Source organism: Temnothorax curvispinosus, unplaced genomic scaffold (genome assembly GCF_003070985.1).
Source record: "Temnothorax curvispinosus isolate PA1 unplaced genomic scaffold, ASM307098v1 QBEX01011164.1, whole genome shotgun sequence".
NCBI lineage: Eukaryota > Metazoa > Arthropoda > Insecta > Hymenoptera > Formicidae > Temnothorax > Temnothorax curvispinosus.
In genome coordinates this window covers 3,532-25,984 of record NW_020220944.1, presented here as the reverse complement: position 1 = coordinate 25,984, position 22,453 = coordinate 3,532, and the positions used below count along the sequence as shown (strand labels likewise).

At 42.7% G+C, this 22,453-nt stretch overlaps 1 protein-coding gene across 2 annotated transcripts; it reads right to left on the bottom strand.

Annotated features, from left to right (window-relative positions):
• Positions 1–6: 6 nt before the first annotated feature.
• LOC112461208 (trehalase) lies at positions 7–14,173 on the bottom strand. 2 transcript variants are annotated; one of them, XM_025026363.1, is made up of 7 exons: positions 13,653–14,173; positions 10,934–11,523; positions 3,634–4,416; positions 3,188–3,321; positions 1,839–2,392; positions 1,407–1,659; positions 7–1,215 (listed from the first exon to the last, which is right to left on the bottom strand). In XM_025026363.1, exons 2-6 carry the CDS (start codon positions 11,068–11,070, stop codon positions 1,408–1,410), a joined length of 1,860 nt encoding a protein of 619 aa, XP_024882131.1. In that variant the 5' UTR covers positions 11,071–11,523; positions 13,653–14,173; the 3' UTR covers positions 7–1,215; position 1,407. The 2 variants fall into 2 exon arrangements, with proteins under 2 accessions (XP_024882131.1, XP_024882130.1); XM_025026362.1 differs by having other exon boundaries at positions 13,714–14,173.
• Positions 14,174–22,453: the final 8,280 nt, after the last annotated feature.

The following is a 22,453-nucleotide window of genomic DNA, read 5'->3' as shown; positions in this document are numbered from 1 at the left end:
GAATCTTTCCCGTTATATCTTTTGTTTGTAACTAGTCCTGCCGAACTGTTCCCTTAATTGTCTCATTTTGCACCTTTCTTATATCCTTCCGCTTTCCTGTCGAGGAACCTTGCTCCGACTTATCCCCGGAATATCTTGGGGACGTCGGTATTTTCGTTTGTTACATATATATATGCGCGACATAATAATTTATCTACCCTAATAATACTAGTACAGTAACATATATCAATGGCTAATCTCAAAATAAAATAATATACATCAGTTTATATATATATATGTATGTATGTATATATCGTAGAGACTCTAAATTCGAGAAATCGCCTGCGGTATTTCCAAAGTTTTAGATCTAAAGATAAAGAATAAATTCCTGCAATGAAAGGATGATAGAACGTAATTCGACCAGCGAACGTAGTTCGTTAAATGATCACAGAATATACTTCGTAACAGCGCACGTCTGATGGAATGATTAAGTAATAGACGATTGTCTAGGGATAATAGATCCTGTCTACGTTATCCGTCAGCGAGAAGGGCCACGATATTCCTATAAATAACATAACGATATAATTCCATAGTTGAGAAGGCACATGTTTGCAGATATGTTTAGGTGTACTGGCGATATAGTCTTAGAGACATTCTCAGATAAAATCGATATTACGTACTACAAATGTGATTGATAAAATAATAGATCACGAAGCGTGTAGAGTATGGAATGATAGAAAATCATATAAAAATATCATAATAAATTTAAATAATTGGTAAGTACGATATCAATAATATATCGCAAGTAAGGCAACAAAGATTCATGTCCCTTCTAGAGTGATACTTAAATGCGAAGTAATATCGTCAATATATGTATAATATATCCTGCGGCTTATAGAATATTCTTTGGAAGCATGCGTGGCAAGAGAATAAAAATGACGCCGTTTTCGAGGCCCCCTCGCATACTCGGAGTGTCTTACAATAATAACAGAAGACAGTGCCCGCACTTGCTTCTATTTGGTCCTTTTATACCCGTTTTACGCTCTCTTCATCGGTCGTCCGATTATTAAATCATACAAACCGAATGAGCGAGGAAGAAGAGCGAAAATATTATTTAAAATCGATTTCGATTTCTTCGAGACTGGAAGTATCTACTATCATCGATCGATGAGTATCGATCTTTCTAACGTATCTTTTCGCGAATTTTATGCTAGCTGATTTAGGTCACGTGGATATCTGAAACAGAAAACAAAAAGAAATACCCTGTTAGTTCATATATACCATTAATTAATCGATGGAAAAGACTTGAATACAATTTTATAAGTTCGTAACGTAATAGCTGTTAAAAATAAAGTTCAATTAAAATGTATATAAGTCTTTTCCAGTCCTTTGTAAAGGTATTTTTTGTCTATCGACTCGACACTCACCTCACCCTATAAATCCTGCTGCTAACGATATGATGAGAGCTAGAAGCCCGGTCAGCATTTGACCAGCTGTCGAAACGACCGGCGGCGACGCCGCATTCTCGACCACGGTGCCCGGCAGGAAGTAATCCTGCGCGGTCAACCTGTCACCATACTTATCCAGCAATACCATAACGACTCCGTTCGACCAGCCGAAACCAAGTTGTACTTCGTACTCACCTCCACCTCCGTGGCCACCCGAAACGGTCGCGTCGTACTGCCAACAAAATTCCCTCGCGTTAGAAATTCTTTTTCCAGAAGACAACTAATTCGGCAAAAAAAATCTTAAAAAATTAAGTGATTTCGACATAAGCTTCATTTATTTTTAAAATTGCGATATACAAAAATTTATATTCTTTATATCGTCCTGTTTTCGCCTTTCTTCATGGGAATTACCTTTTCGTACATGCTGTGCGTCTCGTTGAAAGCCTTATAGTTGCTACGGACCCATCTCTGGCTGATCTCGTAGGCCAATCTCTGCGCCCATGGGTCGCCCGTGTTGTTCAACGACATGACGAAGAAATACTGGAGAGGCGGCCAGGCATTGGGATAATCCCATTGTTCGCCGGAGTGTTCCAACGTCGTCGGTATGCCGCCCTGATTCAACATGATCTGATTTTTCTCGAGGTACTTGAGCACCTTCGACACGTATTCGGTCCTCTTCGAAGTGTCGTAGCAGTCCGTCCAGAGTGGCAGGATGTTAGTCGGATAGAAGTAGTCCCGCTTGATGTCGTTCAGCATATCGTAGTCCAACCAGACACCCACCTCCTCGTGCCACAACACCATCCTGATCGCCTCCTTCCACTTCTCGGCCAGGTCGTCGTAATACGCGGCCTTCGTCTCGTTGCCCATCTGACGATTGTACTGCGCCAGCAGCACGGCGTTTCGTTGTATTATGGTATTCAGATCGACCGGGATTATAGATCTGGTCTTGAGATTTGTCAGATTACCTGGAACCCGTCTCGCTAATCAGTCTTCAGTTTCCCCGAGCTCGCTCCTACGAGCTCTCGTTATATCGAAGCGCGATTCGTAAAGAGATCATTATGACAATTTTTATATAACACGCGTTTTCAATTTCGTTATGGAATTGAGCAAGGTAAGACGGTTAAACGACACGATTCAACGATCTCAGTTGCAACACGGACTTTTGCGAAAATGAATTTTAGAGTACCGACGCGCCGCAAACAATGCTTTCACTTAGGAAACGAGACGGAGGGCCTTGAGGCGCGCGCGCGCGCGCGCAGATCTCATTGGAGATACGATGTTTAATGTGGAATAGCACAATAACTGTGGGAAATGCTATACGCGCGTATATGTAATACGTCATCATAGCTTCGGTTCGATCCATTAAAAAAAATTATGACGAACAGGAAAAATCACGACAAACAGGATAGCGCTTCTTGAGCTTCTTTTACTATTCGATATTAACTGAGCGTCGCACGGATAATCAAAGAATCTGCGTACAAAAAGTTATTCTAGTTGCATTCTACATTCTTTTCCTACACGTATATATAAACATCTCTTTCTTTCCACGTTGAATTAGAGAGATATCATTACAATCTATGTAATTAGCGCGGTGTCATTTTCTGTCGACTCTGTGACAATAACGCTTTTATCCAGCCGCCAAAGCTATTTTAATCGTTACTTGCGAAGACACGTGTAATAATATTACTGCGCCCAACGTCGCTCACCCATAAAGACTTCTATTTTCATCGCGCGGGAAGCAATTAAAGAATGATAATTACCCTTGTTGGTACCCTCGTGTACGAACCATCGACTGGAAAAATCCCATCCGGACTCGGCCGCCGTTTTCAATTCCGCATAATAATTATCCTTCTCTTCGGCGGTTCGAAAACTTTGACTCGTCAGATAGTCCTCCCTAATCATCAAGTCGCGAGATTAGAAAATCAAGTGGATGGACCAAGTCGGAATCAACGTCGGGAGTGAAAATAGCGTCGCTAATTATTAATATAGGGCTAGCAAAATTAACATTGCGTCTTGCACGACGGTCAGAATCTCTCGCGAACGATGCAAGTGCAACGCACAAAAATTAACGCTTACCAATCCGACATGAAGGTAATGAGCATAACAATATCATCAACAATAATATCCCCGTGTACGCTTCAACTCTAGATCATTTAGCTCATCCACGGCTATTACCGGAAGGGCCGCGGAAGTCACCGGTACTCACTTGTAAGATTCCGGCCGGGGACCCGACGACTCCTCGTAGTATCTGGCGAGCGTGTAGTTGACCCCGTCCAACTCGATGTCCACGGTACGGTTGGTCAGCCAGAAGTTGAATTCCTTCTCCAGCAGCCAGAGATTCTCTTTCAGCCAGCCGTCGTCGTGCGTGATCTTGAGATACTCGTCCACCATGGGTATCAAGAGCGGCGGGTGCGAGCGCATCGCGTAGTAGATCCTACCGCCGTTCGGTATGTGACCGATCTTGTCCACTATCGAGACAAAATTGTTCAGCATGCCCTTGACGGTGCTGTGCATCTCGGACAGCAGCAGGCCCCTGATGATCCAGTACGAGTCCCAGTAGTAGAACTCGCGGAAACGCCCGCCGGGCACGATCACCGGATGCGGCACGTAGATGATCGAGTAGAGCTCCTCGTTGATCCTCACGTCGTCCCGCATCTTCCTGCCCAGCAGCTTCCAGATGTGATTGAGATCGGAGCCGAACTTCCGCAGCTCGTCGTCCTCGATGTTCTGCAGGAACTTGGGAGTGGCCGTCCAGTCGGCCGGGTCCCAGTCCTCGAACTCGTGGCCGGGCATCTCGAATGTGTCGTTGATGAACTTCTCCACCTGCTGCTTGTTCGGCACGTAGTTCATGCTCTTCATGAAGGCCCGGAACGACGCCAGCGTCTCGTTCGCCGGCCGCTTCATCTTCATGTCGACGAAGTACTTGGAGTCCTTGTATATGCCGGTCATCTGTATCGTGTGCAGCAGCTCGCCGTGGCAGTATATCTCACTGGAAAGGCACGGTACATGGCTACTTGTCTACTCGATTCGAGCACGAGACCCTCTCGATCGCGTGCGATTGGTCTCGCGACCGCGGTCTCTCTCTCTCTCTCTCTCGCCGGGATCGCGGGAGTGTTACGTGGATGAAATCCACGCAGGATGAACTTTGCACCGGAGTAAAAAGAAAGGACGAACGCGCGTGCCTGAAGAAATAATGAACGCGACTGCTAATTTTCATGACTTGTGGCCGGAGCTACGGTAGCAACACGATAACGACCACGAAGAACGTGGAAACTTGATTTACACAGGAAGTTTCTGTTGTCTACTAATTATTTTCATAGGTACGACATTAATTAGGTGGCCTCCTTTCACCGCGATGCAAAATCAATCCTGTTGAAGTTGTGTTAAGGTCCCGAACTGCGGCGTAGTAAAAGTTAAAGTTTGCGCGAAGCACGCTTTTCAACTACTCGCGGTTTTCGCGGTTGGATCGACATCTGGACCAATGTCTCGACCTCCAGCTAAGCCGGAGATATTTTAGAACGCGCAATCTCTCCAGTAAGGATACAGGAAGTTGTAGCCTCTCTAATTGTGTGAGAATAAAGGAGCTGTGACTTCTAAATTGCGAAACAGGATTATATCTATTAGTCGATCGTTTATCCTCATAAACAACGTTGATACGTCGATAAAAGCAACATGTGTAAAGAATTACGCGCTTTGCTTAATAGTAGCAAAATTCCGATCCCGCAATTACACCGTTTTATTTTTTTCCTATGAATTGTGAGGCAATTGCAAGTATCCTGCATTCACTTCCGGGTACACCTTTAGCTAGGCCGAAGCGGGATTAGATCAGAGCTCATAAAAAGAACGTATTCATTCGGACGAGCGTAATATTTACGCAGTAAGAACGTCGTCAAGTTCTGTAAATATAAAAATTCTCTCGGTCGCAATTATTAAAATTACGAAACCACAAAGCGTAGCGAGCGTAAATGTCAAAAAGCGTTCAAAAGCTTCGTGCGACATTTCTTCATATCAATTTGTTAGGAAAAAAAAATTCTAATCTCGTGAGCCAACGTAAGCGCGAGAAGACGCACGGGTTTCTTCTCTCGCGCTTCCGTTCTTCTTTCTCTCGCCCCGCGCGTGGATTATTATTTTTCACCAATCTCGCACGCGCCGGGCGCGATATCGCGCGGATTCGCGAACACGTAGATCGGGGGCCCCGGCCATCTACGGATACGTGCGAAATCGCCGCGACTCCCATTTTCCCGGACGGCCTTGGCGAACGAGATCCCCGCGCGCGCACGTGGTCGCGCGTTCCGCGGCTAGGAGTGAAATCGATCGGTGCTATATACGCTTTGCCGCGCGGAATGGAAGAGATCCCGCGCGTTCGCGTGACGGTATGCGCGAGGCGGCTCTCGCGAAATGTGCCGCCTCATTATCATTACTAATACGCGCGCGCGCGCGCTCTGCGCGCTCGCCTCGCGAATACGCGAGGGATAACGTTTTTTTTCTCTCCCGCTCGCTGGAAACCGAGAACCGATCTCCGCGCGTCGCCGGCACCGCCGTGTTACGCTTTAACGAGATTACCGCGAGAATTCGCGGCAGAAGCATGCAAATTTCCTCACGGAGGAGCGCCTCCGATTCGCGAGCGCCTGATTGTTAGTCCGCGTGCCGGCACGATCTCCTTTCAGCGCAAATATAATTATCCGCGTGGAATAATTGCACGCATGGAAGTGACTTCTAAGAAACACACGTCGCCGTAATACGGGAGTAATTTTAAAAAGGAGAAGGTGTTTACATATCTCTGAAAAAATCGGAAATGCGATTGTTAAGTTACCGTTGTCTCGGTAAACCATTCCTAGAAGGACATTATTTAAAGAAGTTTTTTTTTTCCGTGTCAAGCCTAGTTGCTCCGTCAGATTATCTATGTTAATAAATTTTCAAATGAATGGAAACGATGGCGTGTGGGAATGATAGCGCGATTTTATCATTTGCGTCATTTGTCCATGATAATTTCGCGTTTGAACACACATTCGTATGCCTACGATACCCGCGGTCATCTAGATTTCACCGTTTCTCTGTCACATCTAACGCGAGCTGGTTACTAATAAACCCCGCATGTCCGCGATTATGTTCGACGCGTTGCTAATTAGCACGCAACAATCTATTTTTAATGACTAGCTTCTATTCATTATTCTTTCAAAAAATATATAGATTGTTTTTTATGTCAACTGTGCACTGAGAAAAAAATGTTCTGGATTTTAATAAATATTAGTTTGCATACAACTGTAACTCCATTTACTAAAATAAAGAAAATTTTCCTTTTTATCAGTATATGTGTATTCACTGAAAAAAAAAATATATATTAATAAAAAAGGAAATTTTTCTTCATTTCAATAAATGCATGAAGTCACAGTTGTACGCAAACTAATACTTACTAAAATCCAGAACATTTTTTTCTCAGTGGACGTACAAAAAAAATTATCATGGAAAATAACGAAAAGGAATAGATGAATTATTGCGAACAGGTTCCACGATAAGATTCGAACAGCCGTGTCAAGTGCAGCGGGTCGCGCGACATCGGCGATTAGATCTTTTCATTACACGTCGATTTAATTAATATGCCAAACGTGATTGCGTCCCAATATTGCATCATCCGACGCCGCGACGGAAAAAATCGTCCACGACTACTTTTCGCTAGAAGATCTGCATTTGACGCACTCATTATACGTACTCATTAGCCGCCGGATATGAATATTCGTTTACGTGTAAGCGAACGCGCCGTCGAACTGGATCTCTCCCTGCGAAAAAAACCCGGTGCGCATCTCAGATTGAAATGTCATTGCGGTCTTGGCCAAGAAGTGGCCTGATCGCGCCACTTTATTAAGACGTCACTCGAAAGATCTCCGGAAGATTCAATTTACTGAGCTCCAAGCGCGTTCGGCGTGCCGCCACTCGTATCCTTTTATACATCGTGTCGTGTTATCACGTGCCTTCGTCACGTCACAGAATAGCTCGAGCCAAAACACGCGTCCTCTCGATGACAAAAAAAAAGAAGAAAAGAACCAGAAAGCCTTTCGACAAAGATCAGCAGTTTATCGTTGTCACGATCACGGAATGCATTTACCGGATATACCCGGCGCAATGCTATCTCGGAGACGTGATTCGGATAATTCTGCCTATGTCGCGACGCGCTTATACTCGGCAAACATGTTTGCATCATGTGACGCGCAAGGCGCAGAATAAAGTCCTTGCTTTCTTGGAAGAGACATCGCCGAATTTTACGTTCGCGAATTAGCGGGCAACTCCACGCCGCGGAACCTATAATCGTCCGCAAATTGCGAGGAAGAGGATTATTAAAAAAGAGATTATTATATCTTTTTTTTGTAGCAGTTTTACACCAAGAAACAAATATCGGAAACAGATTTCTTCGTTGAACGATTCTTCTCTGCATTGCGGAAAATGTTGCGTAAATTTTGAGGTGGCGCGGCGCCAACATTCGCAAGATTTGCAAATGCACGCGAAAATGTTCGATGTCTCTAGATATCCCGATACGAGGTAAATGCTCCTGACTTGATTTGACATTCTGCCCAGAATATTCCTTCTAAAATTGTGCCAGTCAAATCGGGCATAATTATATAAACTTCGTTCTACGTAACAACAAAATTCGAAATTTTAACAGTACTGACCGCTTTATGTCGATTGTAAATATATATCGGAAGGTAGTAAATTTCCTCGGACAGCTGTGTTCGAAAGAGTATGCAGAATTATAAAGAGCGCGATATCGTCCACGGCTTTATCTTACGTGGTATTAACAAGTCGATACCCTTCATTGCCCGCTTCGCTTAAAAACCGTGACGTATCTGTAAAAAGGAGTTTCGCAATACCGCCAACCTGATTCCTTTCCATGCAGCACCGAGTAATCGTTCGGTTAAAAATACGTTACATATCGCGAGTAAAATATTTTTAGAAACAGGATGCCACATATACATACGTAATTTTGACGACGTGCTCAACGTCTGCGTTTAAACGAACGTGAAAAAATCGAGGAAAGCTCGATAATTCTGTGTGCCAGCCTACGCTAAGTACTTGCGCGATCTCGGCGCGCGGAAAAACGAAACAAAAACCGCCGAATCCTTAGGGTAGAGATGCTGGGTAGAGGCGCGTCATCGATCGCGCGAGTGAAAAGTTTCCGTCGCAAATCAGCGTATCACGAGGCCCACCATTAGCATGTGGGTACATGCACGTGCAGAAACGCTGCTAAAGGTCACCGCTCATTGTGCTTGCGGAACACGCTAATTTAGAGTCCAACTTGCCACGCGCCTGATTCCGGGACGAGGTTCATTGCTAAGGTCATTTCCCTAAATGCTCGCGTCACGCGTGCGCCCGCTAATGCAACAACGCGTACGTAGTCCCGTGGTTTTTTAAAGCGACACAGATTCCTTAGTGCGTCAGAGGCACACGATTATACTGTATAATCGCGTCGCGTTATATACGAGGAAAAAAAAAAGCGCAAAATTTGAGAAGCGGCACGTTTAGATCCAACAGGGAGAACATTGTTCTCTCTAGTTTCCCCTGAAATCACGTTCACGATTGTTCTTCCGTTGATAATTAATTTTCCATGATTTATCTTCCGAATAATTATATTTCTTTGCAAAATGAAGTAACGATAAATGTGAAAGAAACGGCACGTCGATCTAATTTCGGAAGACTATTTTTCCACGCATATTTCCGCAGCACGTGGTTCGCGTCCACGTCAAAATAAAATAGGAATCACTTGGGCAAAGTCCCAGGTAACAGAAATGCTACTAACAATGCTACGAACATTTTAACTTGCAAATTATGAAATACTACTGCGCTTAGAACAATGACGTATTTTTGACAAGTGAATAACGTCACGTGGGAAAATATATATTTTGTAAAAGTTGCACGAGAGAGAATGTCTCATAAAATTCAAATATAGATAATGCAAAGTCTAGAAAAAATGGAGTGACACGATGGCGAAGCGATTTTTATTATTCGCTAGTCTATTTATGAACGATACGTATGTGACGCGACTTATAATTTTTGCCGCCGCGTGAACGACGTGCCTCGTCGTTGTCGACGAATCATTTGAAGTCTCGTGACATTTCCTCGAGGTGTATAATATTTAAGACAGGTCAGCTGTCGGAATTTACTCGTCTAACGTCGTAGAGATGTGATTTTCTGACAAATAGCCAGTGACGGATATTTAAATGGGCGCAAGCTTTGAACTTACTCAAAACTTTGAAGTTCACGGTTCTATATCTTAAACAAGAAAAAATCTATTTGTCAAGAAATTATGAAAAACAAATATATTCTACTTCCGAAAAAAGTTTCGTGTTTTTGAGGAAAGTTGAGAGTTGCAATGATATTACCAAGTTGACGATTATGTTGAAATTCCACTTGTGTCATTCTATGCGCGATTGACTTTTGGCAACTATGTGTGGATTTTTGTTACATCCCCTTTCGGTCTGTTTCTAACAACAGAATAATTTGAAATCAAATGCAACAAGCAAACCGTATTTTTCAAAATTACGATGAGGGAGCCATAAACAAAATATTTTCATTTCGTGGTCAGTAAACATTTCCAACTCTAACTGCACAGTGTCACATTTTATGTTTCAAAAAATTACATCGCCGTTAAATATAAACATTGTCGGCGATATGTAAACTTGGCTGGAAGTTCGCGCGAGCTCTTGCCTCGTTTCTTTATGTAATAGCCAGTAGCTTCACATGCATACCATATGCAATAATCCTAACTAATTAGTCCTGCGTCATTTTGTAATTCCACTTCTGCAAATGATGGTTAGTGAGACAGGTATACGATAATTGGGATATGAGATTTTATGCAATTACGCGTGCCTAACGTAATCGCTTACGTGTAAAGTCATTGGCGTAAAGCACTCAATTTTGAGTGTCTAAAGGCCATTGCACGTAACAAACTTTTAGTCGTAATCGTAAGGCCATAAGAAGCCTATTTTCTTACGGTCTTACGATTAAAACTAAAACTTTGTTACGTGCAATGGCCTTAACTCTGACAAAATCTATAATATAAATTAAATAATAAGCTTCCTTTGGAAAATTCTCAAATGTTTCATTCGAGATGTTTTTCCCTCGTCCTCGTCCGCTTTAACGTTAATTAATAACGAATGTTTATCGAATGAACTAACGCGATATATTTATGAGGACAAGCAATGAGCTAATGAGTAAATCGCTGGTCGCTTTAAACTATAAGGCAGATGTCAATGTTGAAAATGTCCAGCAACGTGCGACGGAAAATATTACTTAACCGCAGTTTATCGCAGTTTCGAAGGCCAACGACAGCAATATCGGTTTCTAGCGTTAATTAACCAAGTATCTGTTAACAACGAGCGATTTCGCCATCGCGAGCGATGGCACGGTCGCGAAAAAGGAGAGGGTGCCGACATTTTTCGAATCGAGTTCTTGGGGTGGGTCGAGTAAACGAGTGGAGGCATGAATTTCGGTTGGTTTTTCTCTGAGACACTTACCTTGAGCACGGGGATGGTTTCGTCGTGACCGTGTTATCCGCGATAGCTGTGCTCGGAAGAACGACGAGGAACGTGAAGAGCGCAGCGTGCACCACAGGACGAAACATCAAAACGGAGCATGTCGGGACCATGGCCATTTTTTTTTCGACTATCGGTTTTCGGCGCCTCTCTCTCTTGGTCTCGTACTATTATACGTGAGTGTGTACGATCTACCTTTACTCTTTCCTTTTGTTTCTTACGTCGGTGTGTTAGTCAAATAATATTCGCGATCCGGTTTTTTTATGTTACACAAGCACGCGCGGAGAAGCACGGGCGGATCACTCTTATTCTTGAGGTTTTATTCCTCTCTTGTTCGACTTTTCCGTTTCTTTTTTTTTTTTACTTTTTATTATTTGTTAAACCCGGCTCGATTCGACAGTGTCTCTCGTGTTCCGCTTTTTCGAGCGAGGGATACGAAAGTGATGACGCGCGCGAGTGATGATCCTGACACGAGTGATCCTTACTTTTTCGTGATCAATTTCGGATGCGGGCCCACGAACTTTCGCAGCCGACGGGGTGGTCTCAGCTCCAACAGCGAAACCGCATCTCCCCTGCAACAAAAAACGCAAAGGCAAACGTTAGAGACGTTGAAGTCCCGCGAGAGGATTTTTCGCTGTCAATTAGTATCGCAATCACACACTTATGTCATTTACATTCTAGATTCCTCGTCGCTACGATTGAACGTATATGTAAGGCGGAATCGGTAGAACACGCCGAAATGAAATATCTCGTCGAATAAATTTAATTTTGATTGTAAGATTTTACAACGCATCATCGCGCTTTGCAGACACGTAGATGTCGAAACATAATCGAAATGATCGAGTATTTTGTCACTTTTAATAAACTCAGAAAATGGAGAAACCTCTTCAACGCACGCACGGATATAACTGCTCAGTTCTCTCACTGCGTTTTGACTTCAAGGAAACGTAGAATCGTCCGCCAGCGATACAATAGTATAATACCAGAACCGGTAAATCGATCGCAGTACTCTCATTAGCTAACTGCATGCACTCAACGCGTTTGAATTATGCGGCGAGCTGTGATTTGTGAGTCGCATTAAAATAATTGGGTATGCATTATTGCGTCGATCATTGAGACGATAAATATGCACAAAGAACGATCCTGAAGATTTATCGCGATTAATCATTCGCGAATAATTCGACGAATTTATGAGAGGTAATCACTTTTGATTTAATAAATAAAAATAAATAAAAAAAAGCGAGTTTTTTTTATATCTTTACAGCGGTCATTTTAACGCCAGATTGCGAGCAAAGTCGACCTCGACGAGGAACCTTGAATAATTTGAAACATTTCTCGGAATATTAATTGAAAATATTATACTTGAATTCTGTAAATTAATTACAAAACACATAATGTATATTTGTACTGATATTGCGACAATACCTGCGTACAAACAGAGTTTTAAGCCGCAAATTTTATAGAATTTATCACAAAGGATTCGTCAATATAAATGTATCGAGACTTTCAATAAATCCATCGAAAAAATAAATGTATGATAATGATTTACTCGTTTCTTCACGAATTTGAGAAAATTAATCTCGAATTTGAATTACTTAATTATTATATATTATTAAAACTTAATAATACAACATACTTATTTTATGTTATAAAATTTATATATTAAGAGTTTATTTATGTTACTAAAATGTGTTATTAATAATTCAGTTTTCTTGAGTGCTTAAAAAACAATTAGTTACAACATGTCTACTTAACGCTTTGATTTGAATTGATAGCACACAAAGAGAGATTTATGATAAGATCTTTGATATAATCAAAATTGAGTAAGGTAAGATTGTGAGCAGCTGCAAAATTCCGACCGTGAGTCTCGAGACTCACGCGTTTTATTTTCTGCATGATCGCTCGTCGTTGAAACGTGTGTGTATACGTGTATCAGCGACATGCTCGTTAAGTTTGTCAATACCGGTCACCAAATTGACATCACTCGCGCTTATTTCCGTCCCTAAATGGCACCGGCTACATTTAGCCACGGAGTAACCACGAGTGCGATACGTGTCACCTGCTTGTTCTCGGTATGATGCACACATTAAAAAGGCAGATAAAGTCAACATTGAATGACGAGTATTATCGAACGATTATAATTTCGCGACAAATAAGATGCCACGATATAAGAGAACTTTCCTCTTTCTCTCGCAAATACTAATTAAACAGTCAATTTAAAAATTTGAAAAAAAATATGCAAATGCGATCGAAGTCGTTATCTTTTCGTAAAACTCCACCTTGTTGTTTGCACGGTACATTTATCGCGAAAACAGCCGTGAATGGCCCCCTGCGGTATTTAGCATATGCTCTGAAAGGTTAATAGACACGTTTCACAGAAATATGAAGGACACAACTGACGTTTCCGAATATGAAGCGCGAATATGTAGCACGTCGCCCGTGACCGATTGTTCGATTTGATGCTGCGATTCGACCGGTACGAAATTACAGATTAACCGGTGCGTTTCGTCACGGCATCCTCCCGATGCGATGCCGCGATAACGTGATCCGTCGTAATCGCAGGAAAATTCTACGAGATCGCAACAAACGGGAGTACATTACAAATAAAGTAATTGCAGCGTGTATTCACAATTCCCGCTTTAATCTTATCTACTCGAGGATCTCGAGAGAATGATAAAAGGTACAATAAGTCAATAATTACGATCGTTGCAACCGGAGTATCCTCCTATGCGGTTCCTCTCGACGCGCGCGTAACTACTTACGGGACGCACACGAGTCAACCTTCGCGTGTTTTTCCAATCTCCCGGGGGGACAGTCGTAACGTAGGCACCGCTGCGCTAAAAGGTTTTCCTCCGGTCAGCTCCTGATCGAGCGCCAGCTCTCGTCGCGCGTAAAATTATCCCTCGAGAGAGCGGTAACGGATCGAGCGGCGGGATCTCGCGCCTGGTCTAATTGCAGCCAACGATGAGCCTGGACGACGAGAACTCTCCGGGTATGAACGTGGGGTGAAGCCGCGGGAAGCAGGAGGAACCGGGAAAGGCATAGGAGAAACGACGAGGAGGAAGAAGACGGAGAAGAGCAAAAGAGGGAGGGAGGGAAGGGGGATACGCCGACGATGCACTTAGCCTCTCTCTCTCTTCCTCTCTCTCTCCTGCCGATGGGAATCCGACTCCTCAGCTTCCTCGGCGATGCACACGGTGCAGCGTGCGTCGTGCGACTGATTCGCGCGTCCCACGCGGCCCGCCTTTTAAACGACCTTACGTCACGCCGCGTACGAGTCGAGCCTCCGACGGCGCGGCCGCCAATTCGACGGGAACGGCGTGGCGACCGCGACAATTGGCCGACGCGAGACACACACCCCGCGCCGGATTCAAATTTCCGATCCGTTCACGCGCGCGAGAGACAGAGAAAGAGAGAGAGAGAGAAAGAAATCCAGATCTAGGAGAGGCTGCGCTGTTGCTGACGCTGCGCGCGTTTTTCAGGGAACGAAAACAGATCTGTTTGCGTGTGGTCGGTCGGGCGACAATGACCGGGGGGGATTAAATCGCGGCTATCGTAGATAGCGCGCGCGAAATTTTTTCGGATGTCGTATTTTCGACGGTCACGGGAGATGGGCGTCTGTGAGAGATGGGAGAAGACGCTGGGAAGAAGCTTACGAAGCTTCCAGACAAAGGGGCGTAATGTCATTCGAATATCTGAGCGCGCTACGCGAAATCTTAAATATCACTTTTGACACGGCACGTATCTCGCGATAAGTCCAAGTTACCGGTATTAAAATTGCAGGATCTTTTCCAATCGGTGACGTTCATAGATTCAAGCTATTCTTAATATATCCCTCACGAATAAATAAAATTACATGAAGGATTATTATTAGAACTTTCTTAAGGAAAATGTCAGAATGCGAGAAAGAAACTACGCACGTCAACCGTACTCTGACGTCTTACATTCGTAATTTCTCCGTGGCTGTGGATACCCATGACGTCGATCGCTGGCGCAAATAGTGAAAGTATATCGCAGGAAAACGTGTAAAATTGTTGAGAAGTTTGTACAATTGACGGAAACGAACGTCGGAAAGGGCGTTTAAACATAACATCGTTCTACTTAGCGGGCAAAATTATTGCAACAATCGAAGGGTCTCTTTCCCTCGAAGAGCCTCGTAAATTCGCTCGAGACGGAGCAAAGTATAAATTTCACGAGAAGCCGTGACAAAACGATCATTCGTTTCGTGCAGGCAGGTAAAAAGTAGGCCGTGCGCCACGGTTCATTGACAGCAAGCGAAAATATACTTCAAGGTTACATCAACTAGATTCCGAAAGAAGATTAATTATGCCGATAGAATGTACAATGTAATAATCGCGAATATATATATCATCGTAGTTGTCCACCCCGTATAATCGATAATATTGCACGACAATTATCTTTTCGTCGCCGCGTTTGTTTCCGCGCGCGATAATAATCGTATCGACAGAAATCGTGACGGTTAAATAGAAGAAATGCATATACAGTCATTCTCGCCTATTGCGCAATCGAATGTTATATAATCCTTTTTATAATACTTTGAATCACCACATGATCTTTCCACTCACGTTCCTCGCGGATGAATAGGTCGGCAGTTACATTATTCCAAACGGCGACAAATACGTTATGCACATGTGCTTAACATTTGTTTAATTATTCGCCGTTCGTTACAAATTGCCCGAGGAACAAAGGGTGAAATAAGCGTGTGAATATTACTCATCGGCGGAATATAAATTGCTTTGTTTAAGAAAATAGGACATTGGTGATTAGATCGCGACTCACCTATTTTTCGATCATCCGCTCCTCTATCTCGATATCTTATCTCGTGTATACAATCTCCTCGGCAGAAAATTGGCACGATCGCTCTTCTGCCATCGCCGCACGCATCCTCGTGATGTCGAAATGATTTTGGACCAAGAATCGCGTCTCGCTTTACGTAATGCTCGCGCTCTTCCTTTTCCGAGCCCTCAAGACGATCCAAATACTCCGGCTTACAGATTCGACAGCTCGAGTCTCGATTTTACGCATTCGAGGACTTTTCCTATGGCCGATCGTAATTAAACGAGCCACAGGATCCTTGCGCGGTGCCAACGACTTGGTCCCGACAAGTTGGACAACGTGTAACATTACTTTCCGTTGCGTCATGCATTCGGACTTGGGGACTAACACCTAACACTACAGTTAAGTACGACCACGGTTATTTATCTCCCTAATGCGACGCGATTAATCGCATGTAATTAAAACTTTACGCTTTTGCGTAAGTCGTTAATGTGATTAAATCGCGACTGTCATGTTTTTTTTTTTTCATATTTGCGGCTTTTGCGGCGGTTGGCTGCTTCCGCACGTCCAACAGGAATATTCAATTTGTAACGAACGTAATTTAATTTTCTTATCGAAAACGCTGACAATTAATCTGTCTTATTCCCCGTATCGTTTAAAGGCGCTTCGTTATCTACGGTCGTTTTGCAGGTACGAATCATTTCTGATGCACGCGTATTTGCAAGTCTTTGGAGACAATTAAAGCGTTGTCGCGTGTTCTCCCCGTGACGAATGTGCGTTTGTCGAAGAACGTTTCTCATTAACGAGGTTAATTCTCGTTGCATTCGTTGGTCGCCGAGCAGAATCTGCTTTTCACGGAAAAACCAACTCGCCGGACACGCGATACTCTTAGACAATTAACTGACTTAACCTCGGCTTAACCGTTCGTTCGGCGAAGCGTGGAAGAGATTAATTGCCGTGGGTATAAACTTTCTTTTAATACTTTCCCTCATTGCTTCGCGAGATCAGCCCTGCCGCGCGCAATCGACGTTTCTTGCACTCCATTTTAATCAAATCGCGCGAATGTAAAAATTGCAAACTCAATTCTTGGTATTGACTTTTTTCTTATTTATCGTCGGAAATGGATGCAATTTTCACGGGATAAAAAGAAAATCAAAATTTCACGGACGCTGACGCAAAACCCGATTAAATCTATAGCAGAACCAATTACGAGTTGTATCATATTCTTAAAATAGAACTGAGTATATAGAAAATGAGTATATCGATAACATCGATAATAATTATCTATAGCTAGAAATTTCTAAACGATAGCTGCACACGTGACGTCTATTCTTGTAATTTAGACCTTAAAAGTGATATCCTTTCGATTACTAGCACCGTAGCATAGCAGATAAATATTATGAGGTGCTCTCCTGATGCTCTCGAGAGTGTTGGAACCGTCATTCTGCGCGAGATAACGGGTTGATAACGGGTTAGTCTTAATCTTATCATTAAGAAAATACATCAAGCGCCACGAACGAGATTGTTTGCGAGAATTGATTCGCATTGAAGGTGCATTAAATTTGCGCTTTGACAATGAAAAATTTCCATCGCCCTGTCGAAATCTCCTATTTGAACGCGAGATGCAAACTTTACGAGTCGTCATAAATTACACCTCGACGCTTTGAGATGAGTAATGCAGAAGAAGCAAGGATTTCAAATGGACGAGCAAAAAAAATTTATGGACATATCTAAACATAATGTAAAAGATATCAGCGGTGAAATCAACAGTACAACTTCGATTGTTAATTCAATCTCGATTCAATTGTCTTCGTTTACGAAGATTGTCAAATTTCAATCGTTGAAATCCGTTGATTTGTTTAAGGACAAACAACTCGCGCGATTGGAGACGCAAGATTCGAACACGGAGGCAGCCAAAGGTGGCACGAGAGAGATTGCGTTACGGCGCCTTCGCACTTACAATTAATCGCGACACGCCGCGGTCGAGTGGACATCGTTTTAGCGACAATCATTCTATTGGCTATTTTTAGCCGGAAATAGGTCGGTGCGCGGAGGGTTGGATGGCAATAAGAGGCCATGCTGAATAGTTTCTGCCGGCGCGGCGGGTGTCGTCGCCGAGCCACGAGGCTCGAATCACCGCTGCTCGAGAATCAATTATATCCTCATGGGTGTCTTTTCATCGTCACGTCTCTCGCGATTAGGATCTCCAGCCCGCGCGCGGCGCGTTAATGACATATTTTCTTGGTGTCTTACGAAAACAAAAATATGAAGAAAACCCGCGCGAAATTGCCCATAGCGGCGAACTGATGGGACGCTGTAGCTTCCGAATCGCATCAATCTGTCGCCGCAATTACCGCAAACGATGTTTTCACGGTGATTCATGACACCGGCGAACGTCGCTGTCGGAATATGAAGTATCTCCGCTAAATGTTACGCCACTAATTTAGATATACTTATCGCGATAAGTTTTCGACACCAAAGATCGTTCCAGATAAGCTTATCGCTCGAAGAAAAATTTAGATGTACATAATTAAGTATATACACTAAATTTGAGCCGATACGATATCCTCGATAAGAGGATCCCCGCGCGATATATGTTTAAGTTCGCTCATTAACATGGATTGATTAACGATGCAAGACAACGATCTCGAATGATGGATGCACGATGAATATATTTGAGTATGATGAGCTAGAAATCGCCGGTGTTTACGCATGTAACGACGGTCGTGCATCCCGTATTTATCTCTTTCCGGGAAACCCACTCTCCTTTTTTTTTCGTCGAGACTTGCTCGTCCAGTATGTTTACGCATAAATTTGGGATGCCAAAAATTATACTTAATTTTCCGGCAGACTCAGCAGTGATAAATTTCTATCATCTACATTCTATATATCTATTTCCTTTTACGCACAAATTTTGTAACAAAAATTGTTGCAGTGAAAAATCCTAAATGTTGCGTTTTGAATTTTAGAGTAACCAAAAAACTCGTTTCTTTCTGTAGAAATTAATAATTATTAATGTAATAATCAATAAATAGTTGATTGTGCTATGTATTAATTATAATTATATTCAGATATAGTAATAATTAAAATAATTAATTTTACAAATATATTAACATGTCATTCCGCACCTTTAATTCTTGAAATTAGGTCCAAGTCAGGCGCGCTCTCTCATTTTATTAGCAAAAAATTGACAAAGGATCGCAAGTGTGCGATACAATAATTTAAACTTGTGTCACCATGTGCAAGAATGAATAACATCTATCACGTTCATCAATCAACACATACACACACACGGGCTTACGTAAAAATCCTGTTTTTTTTTTTCATCGCACATTCAGGATCTTTCAACGCGAAGTTACACGATGGAGCGAACTACGTTTCTGTCTGACTAGAGACAGATTTCGATCTTTCCAAAAGCAATCAATCATCGTAGTCTCAGATTATTGCGAGAACAATTAAAATGTACATCATTAAATACGTATTTGATTTATGCTTGTTCTGCGTAAGTTTAATAAGAATGCACACACATGAAGAAGTAATTGTTTTTGAAGAAGATATTTTTGGCAATATAGCTTATTAGTAATGATTGTTAAATCCAAGCTTTTCTGAGTCAAACGTGGATTTACAAAAATTGAGCTTGCGATTTGGGCTGATTCACGCACGATTCAGTTGGAACGAGGTTGCCACGGGTGAACCTACTTAATTTGCGATGAGGAAGGTCGAGTTGATCAGTGATGGCAAATAATTATTAATAGCAACAGGCGGCGGCTGTACGAGGCGTCATGGAATTAATTATCGCGCGCGGCGTAACGACTGTCGTTAGGCAATTCAGGAATTTGTCATCGTCGCCTATTCAATACGACAGCGCGCGTTTACCTGCGTAAATGCGGATCACGCGGAGATCGCGTGTTTCTATATCGCGATGTCGATTTCACGCTTTCTCGGACAGTCGGAAACTCGTCGGAAAATCGATCGATGAAACGACGAACAATGGCACTCGCTGCACGCGCCCGGTATTTGCCTCCCTGATATAACGTGAGATTCTCTCGGGTTCGCGTGCGTCACGGAGTTATAATGTGTGTGTCGACAAATAACTATAATTGTTATATTAAGGAAACTGGAGAAATACGAGCGATCAGCCGTCTGGAGATGACACTGCTTCTTTCTCACACGAATATGGGACGAGTCTCGATCGGAGGAAGATGTCATCACATGCAGGTAAGCGCACTCGTCATCGACTCTAGCCTACGTGCATTCCCCAGTCATTATCGGCGACGCAGCGCGCGTCGATTAACAATCGTTAATACGTCTAAATCGCGCAGAAACGACGTATGACTATTCAGGCGCGATTCAATGGAAAACAACGGGAGTTATACGAGCGCATCCGCCTTCGAGGACAAGTCCGAAGGATCCTCGTCGCGAGTTAATCGACTATGAACGCCAGGAAAATTCACTTTGTACGATGCACGTCGCCAGATACGAAAATACGAAGGGGAAGAAGGGAAGGCGACCGTGATCACGCAATGCACGATTTCCAATTATCGCAAATTACTTTATGAGGCCGATGAAAAGAAGCGAGTTAGATGAACGTCTTAGATTAGAATAATGGTTTATATTTAACTCTCTTATTGATACCCCCCGGTAAATTATCGCGCGATCGCTGACGATGATTGAGAGAGATCGCAGCTCATCGTTCAATCGATCCCATCGACGAATCGCAATCTGGATTTGCGATTTTCCTGTCTTGCGGCGAATGTCGTACGTCTGTAATACTGTTATATAATACGCGATTGTGTTTCCTCTAACATGAGCCGTGGGGGCAGCGTAAGATTGACATAATTCCGAATGATGATATTGCATTCCGCGACGTTGAAGTATAATGAACGCGTACCGTAAATCACATTCAGGCGAGAGGCTGATGAAAACTTACGAGCGACTTCGAATTGAGAGTGATTGAATTATGAGACAGTTTCTTTCTCTAACGCAGTTAAGAAGAGTAAAATTATCACGACGTAATTAATGAAAGATCTTGTTAAAATATATTGAATCACATAAAATGTATAGAAGAAATAAAGGATTTTTTAAATAAAATTTATGTCGCGTTAATTGTTTTTTTTTTAAATCTCTACTAGACACTACAGACGCGCGCTACGCGCGCGCTATTTATCTTTAACATTTCACTATTAACCCTATTATACACAACTGTCAAAATATACAATGACAGCTGCAAATGAAGTAAGCGCAGCAAGAGAACCAATCGGCATCGCGGAAAAGCGGCAACAATAAACTTCACATCTCCTTTTTAGAAGAGGATATGCTTTTTCGTATCTCTTCATACATAGAATGGAAAGCATTTGTAAATTCGCATTTTTTTATTTGTCTCTTTAAAGAAACAAAAATTGCTTTTATTCATATTCATAAATTACATTGTATCTTGCTCTCGTTTTCCCTGAAATATTTAGAAGTGTGTGTGTGTGTGTGAATGTCTGCAATGTATCGAGCCCGTGGGCTTGCCAGGCCCAAATAACCGCGCGAATCGGTCATCCCTGGGATGCGAGTTTTTCGCTCGCGAGAAGAAGTGGTACTGCCATCTTCTGATACGAGTTCGCGACAAAAGGATTTGCACATCGATAAGAAACTGCCGATAAGGATACCGTCGATAAGGTAGATGGCGCTTCGTCAGTCGGTACAAAAAAAAAGATAAACACACGAGTCATTACCTGTTGCAACGCAGGCACTTTCATCCTGCATGAATTGCGTAAACGCGGTGAACAAATAATTGCAAAAATAGTATAAATTATATAACAAAGACGTTCGTACATCGGCTCTAAAATCATGAGAGAAAAATAGCATTGGAGAGAAAGAGAGAATGAGAAAAAATACGCCTTTAATTTAACTCGACAAAGTTAAAAAAAAATTTCATAAATTGAATAAATCAATAATTAAAATACATTTTTATATTGGTGTTGTTTATCATTAATAATTACGAATTATAAAAGAATAATCTGTTCCCGTCCGTTATGATTGGACTCCATTTCGACCGATTTATAAACGCATTTCCAAGAATTTTTTCGCGTGAGAATAGATGCTTCTTCGAGCTCCTGACGCAAGATGCGCGAACGAGCGCGTCGTCCGAAAGTGAACGGTCGACTGTCAGTCACGTGTAGGTCGTCACGTCCGCCTGTCACACAGCCCTGACGGAGATATACCGTTCCTCCGTTAAACTCCCATCCGCGAATTTCCAACGATTAATGTACGTTGCCATGGACATGTTTTACGTAAAACGCATTTCAATGAATCTAGCGCAATTTCGGTCGATAGCGATGTAGCGACAGCGCGAACAAAGCAACCGGGGGGTAATACCATTATCTTATCGTTTCGAAGCTTGTGTTGCGTGTCGTCTAGTAAAACGACGACTAGTAAAACCTTCGACGTCTAGTAAAGCCTTGCCTCGCCTCGCCAGATACAATATTATAGCGCTCCGCGCTAATTGTAACCATAACACAAAGAAATCAATAATTTCACCGCCGCGCGGCTATTGTTTAAGATTAAATACAAAGAGGGACTTCCCAGCACTCGTAAGATTTGTGCGGCGTGGAAAATTTTTATCGCCGTCCACGAACACGATGAGCCAATCCCGACCGATTTACAGGGGAGAGACAAAATGATAAAGAACGCAATAGAGAAAACACGGGTCTGCAATTA

Excerpts from the sequence above, each read along its gene's own strand:
- LOC112461208 (XM_025026363.1), bottom strand. The coding sequence starts at position 11,070 with ATGGCCATGGTCCCGACATGCTCCGTTTTGATGTTTCGTCCTGTGGTG. Across the intron at positions 2,393-3,187 it reads ACACGAGGGTACCAACAAGG|GTAATCTGACAAATCTCAAG; the intron begins GTAATTATCATT and ends GACGGGTTCCAG. Across the intron at positions 1,660-1,838 it reads CGCACAGCATGTACGAAAAG|TACGACGCGACCGTTTCGGG; the intron begins GTAATTCCCATG and ends TTTTGTTGGCAG.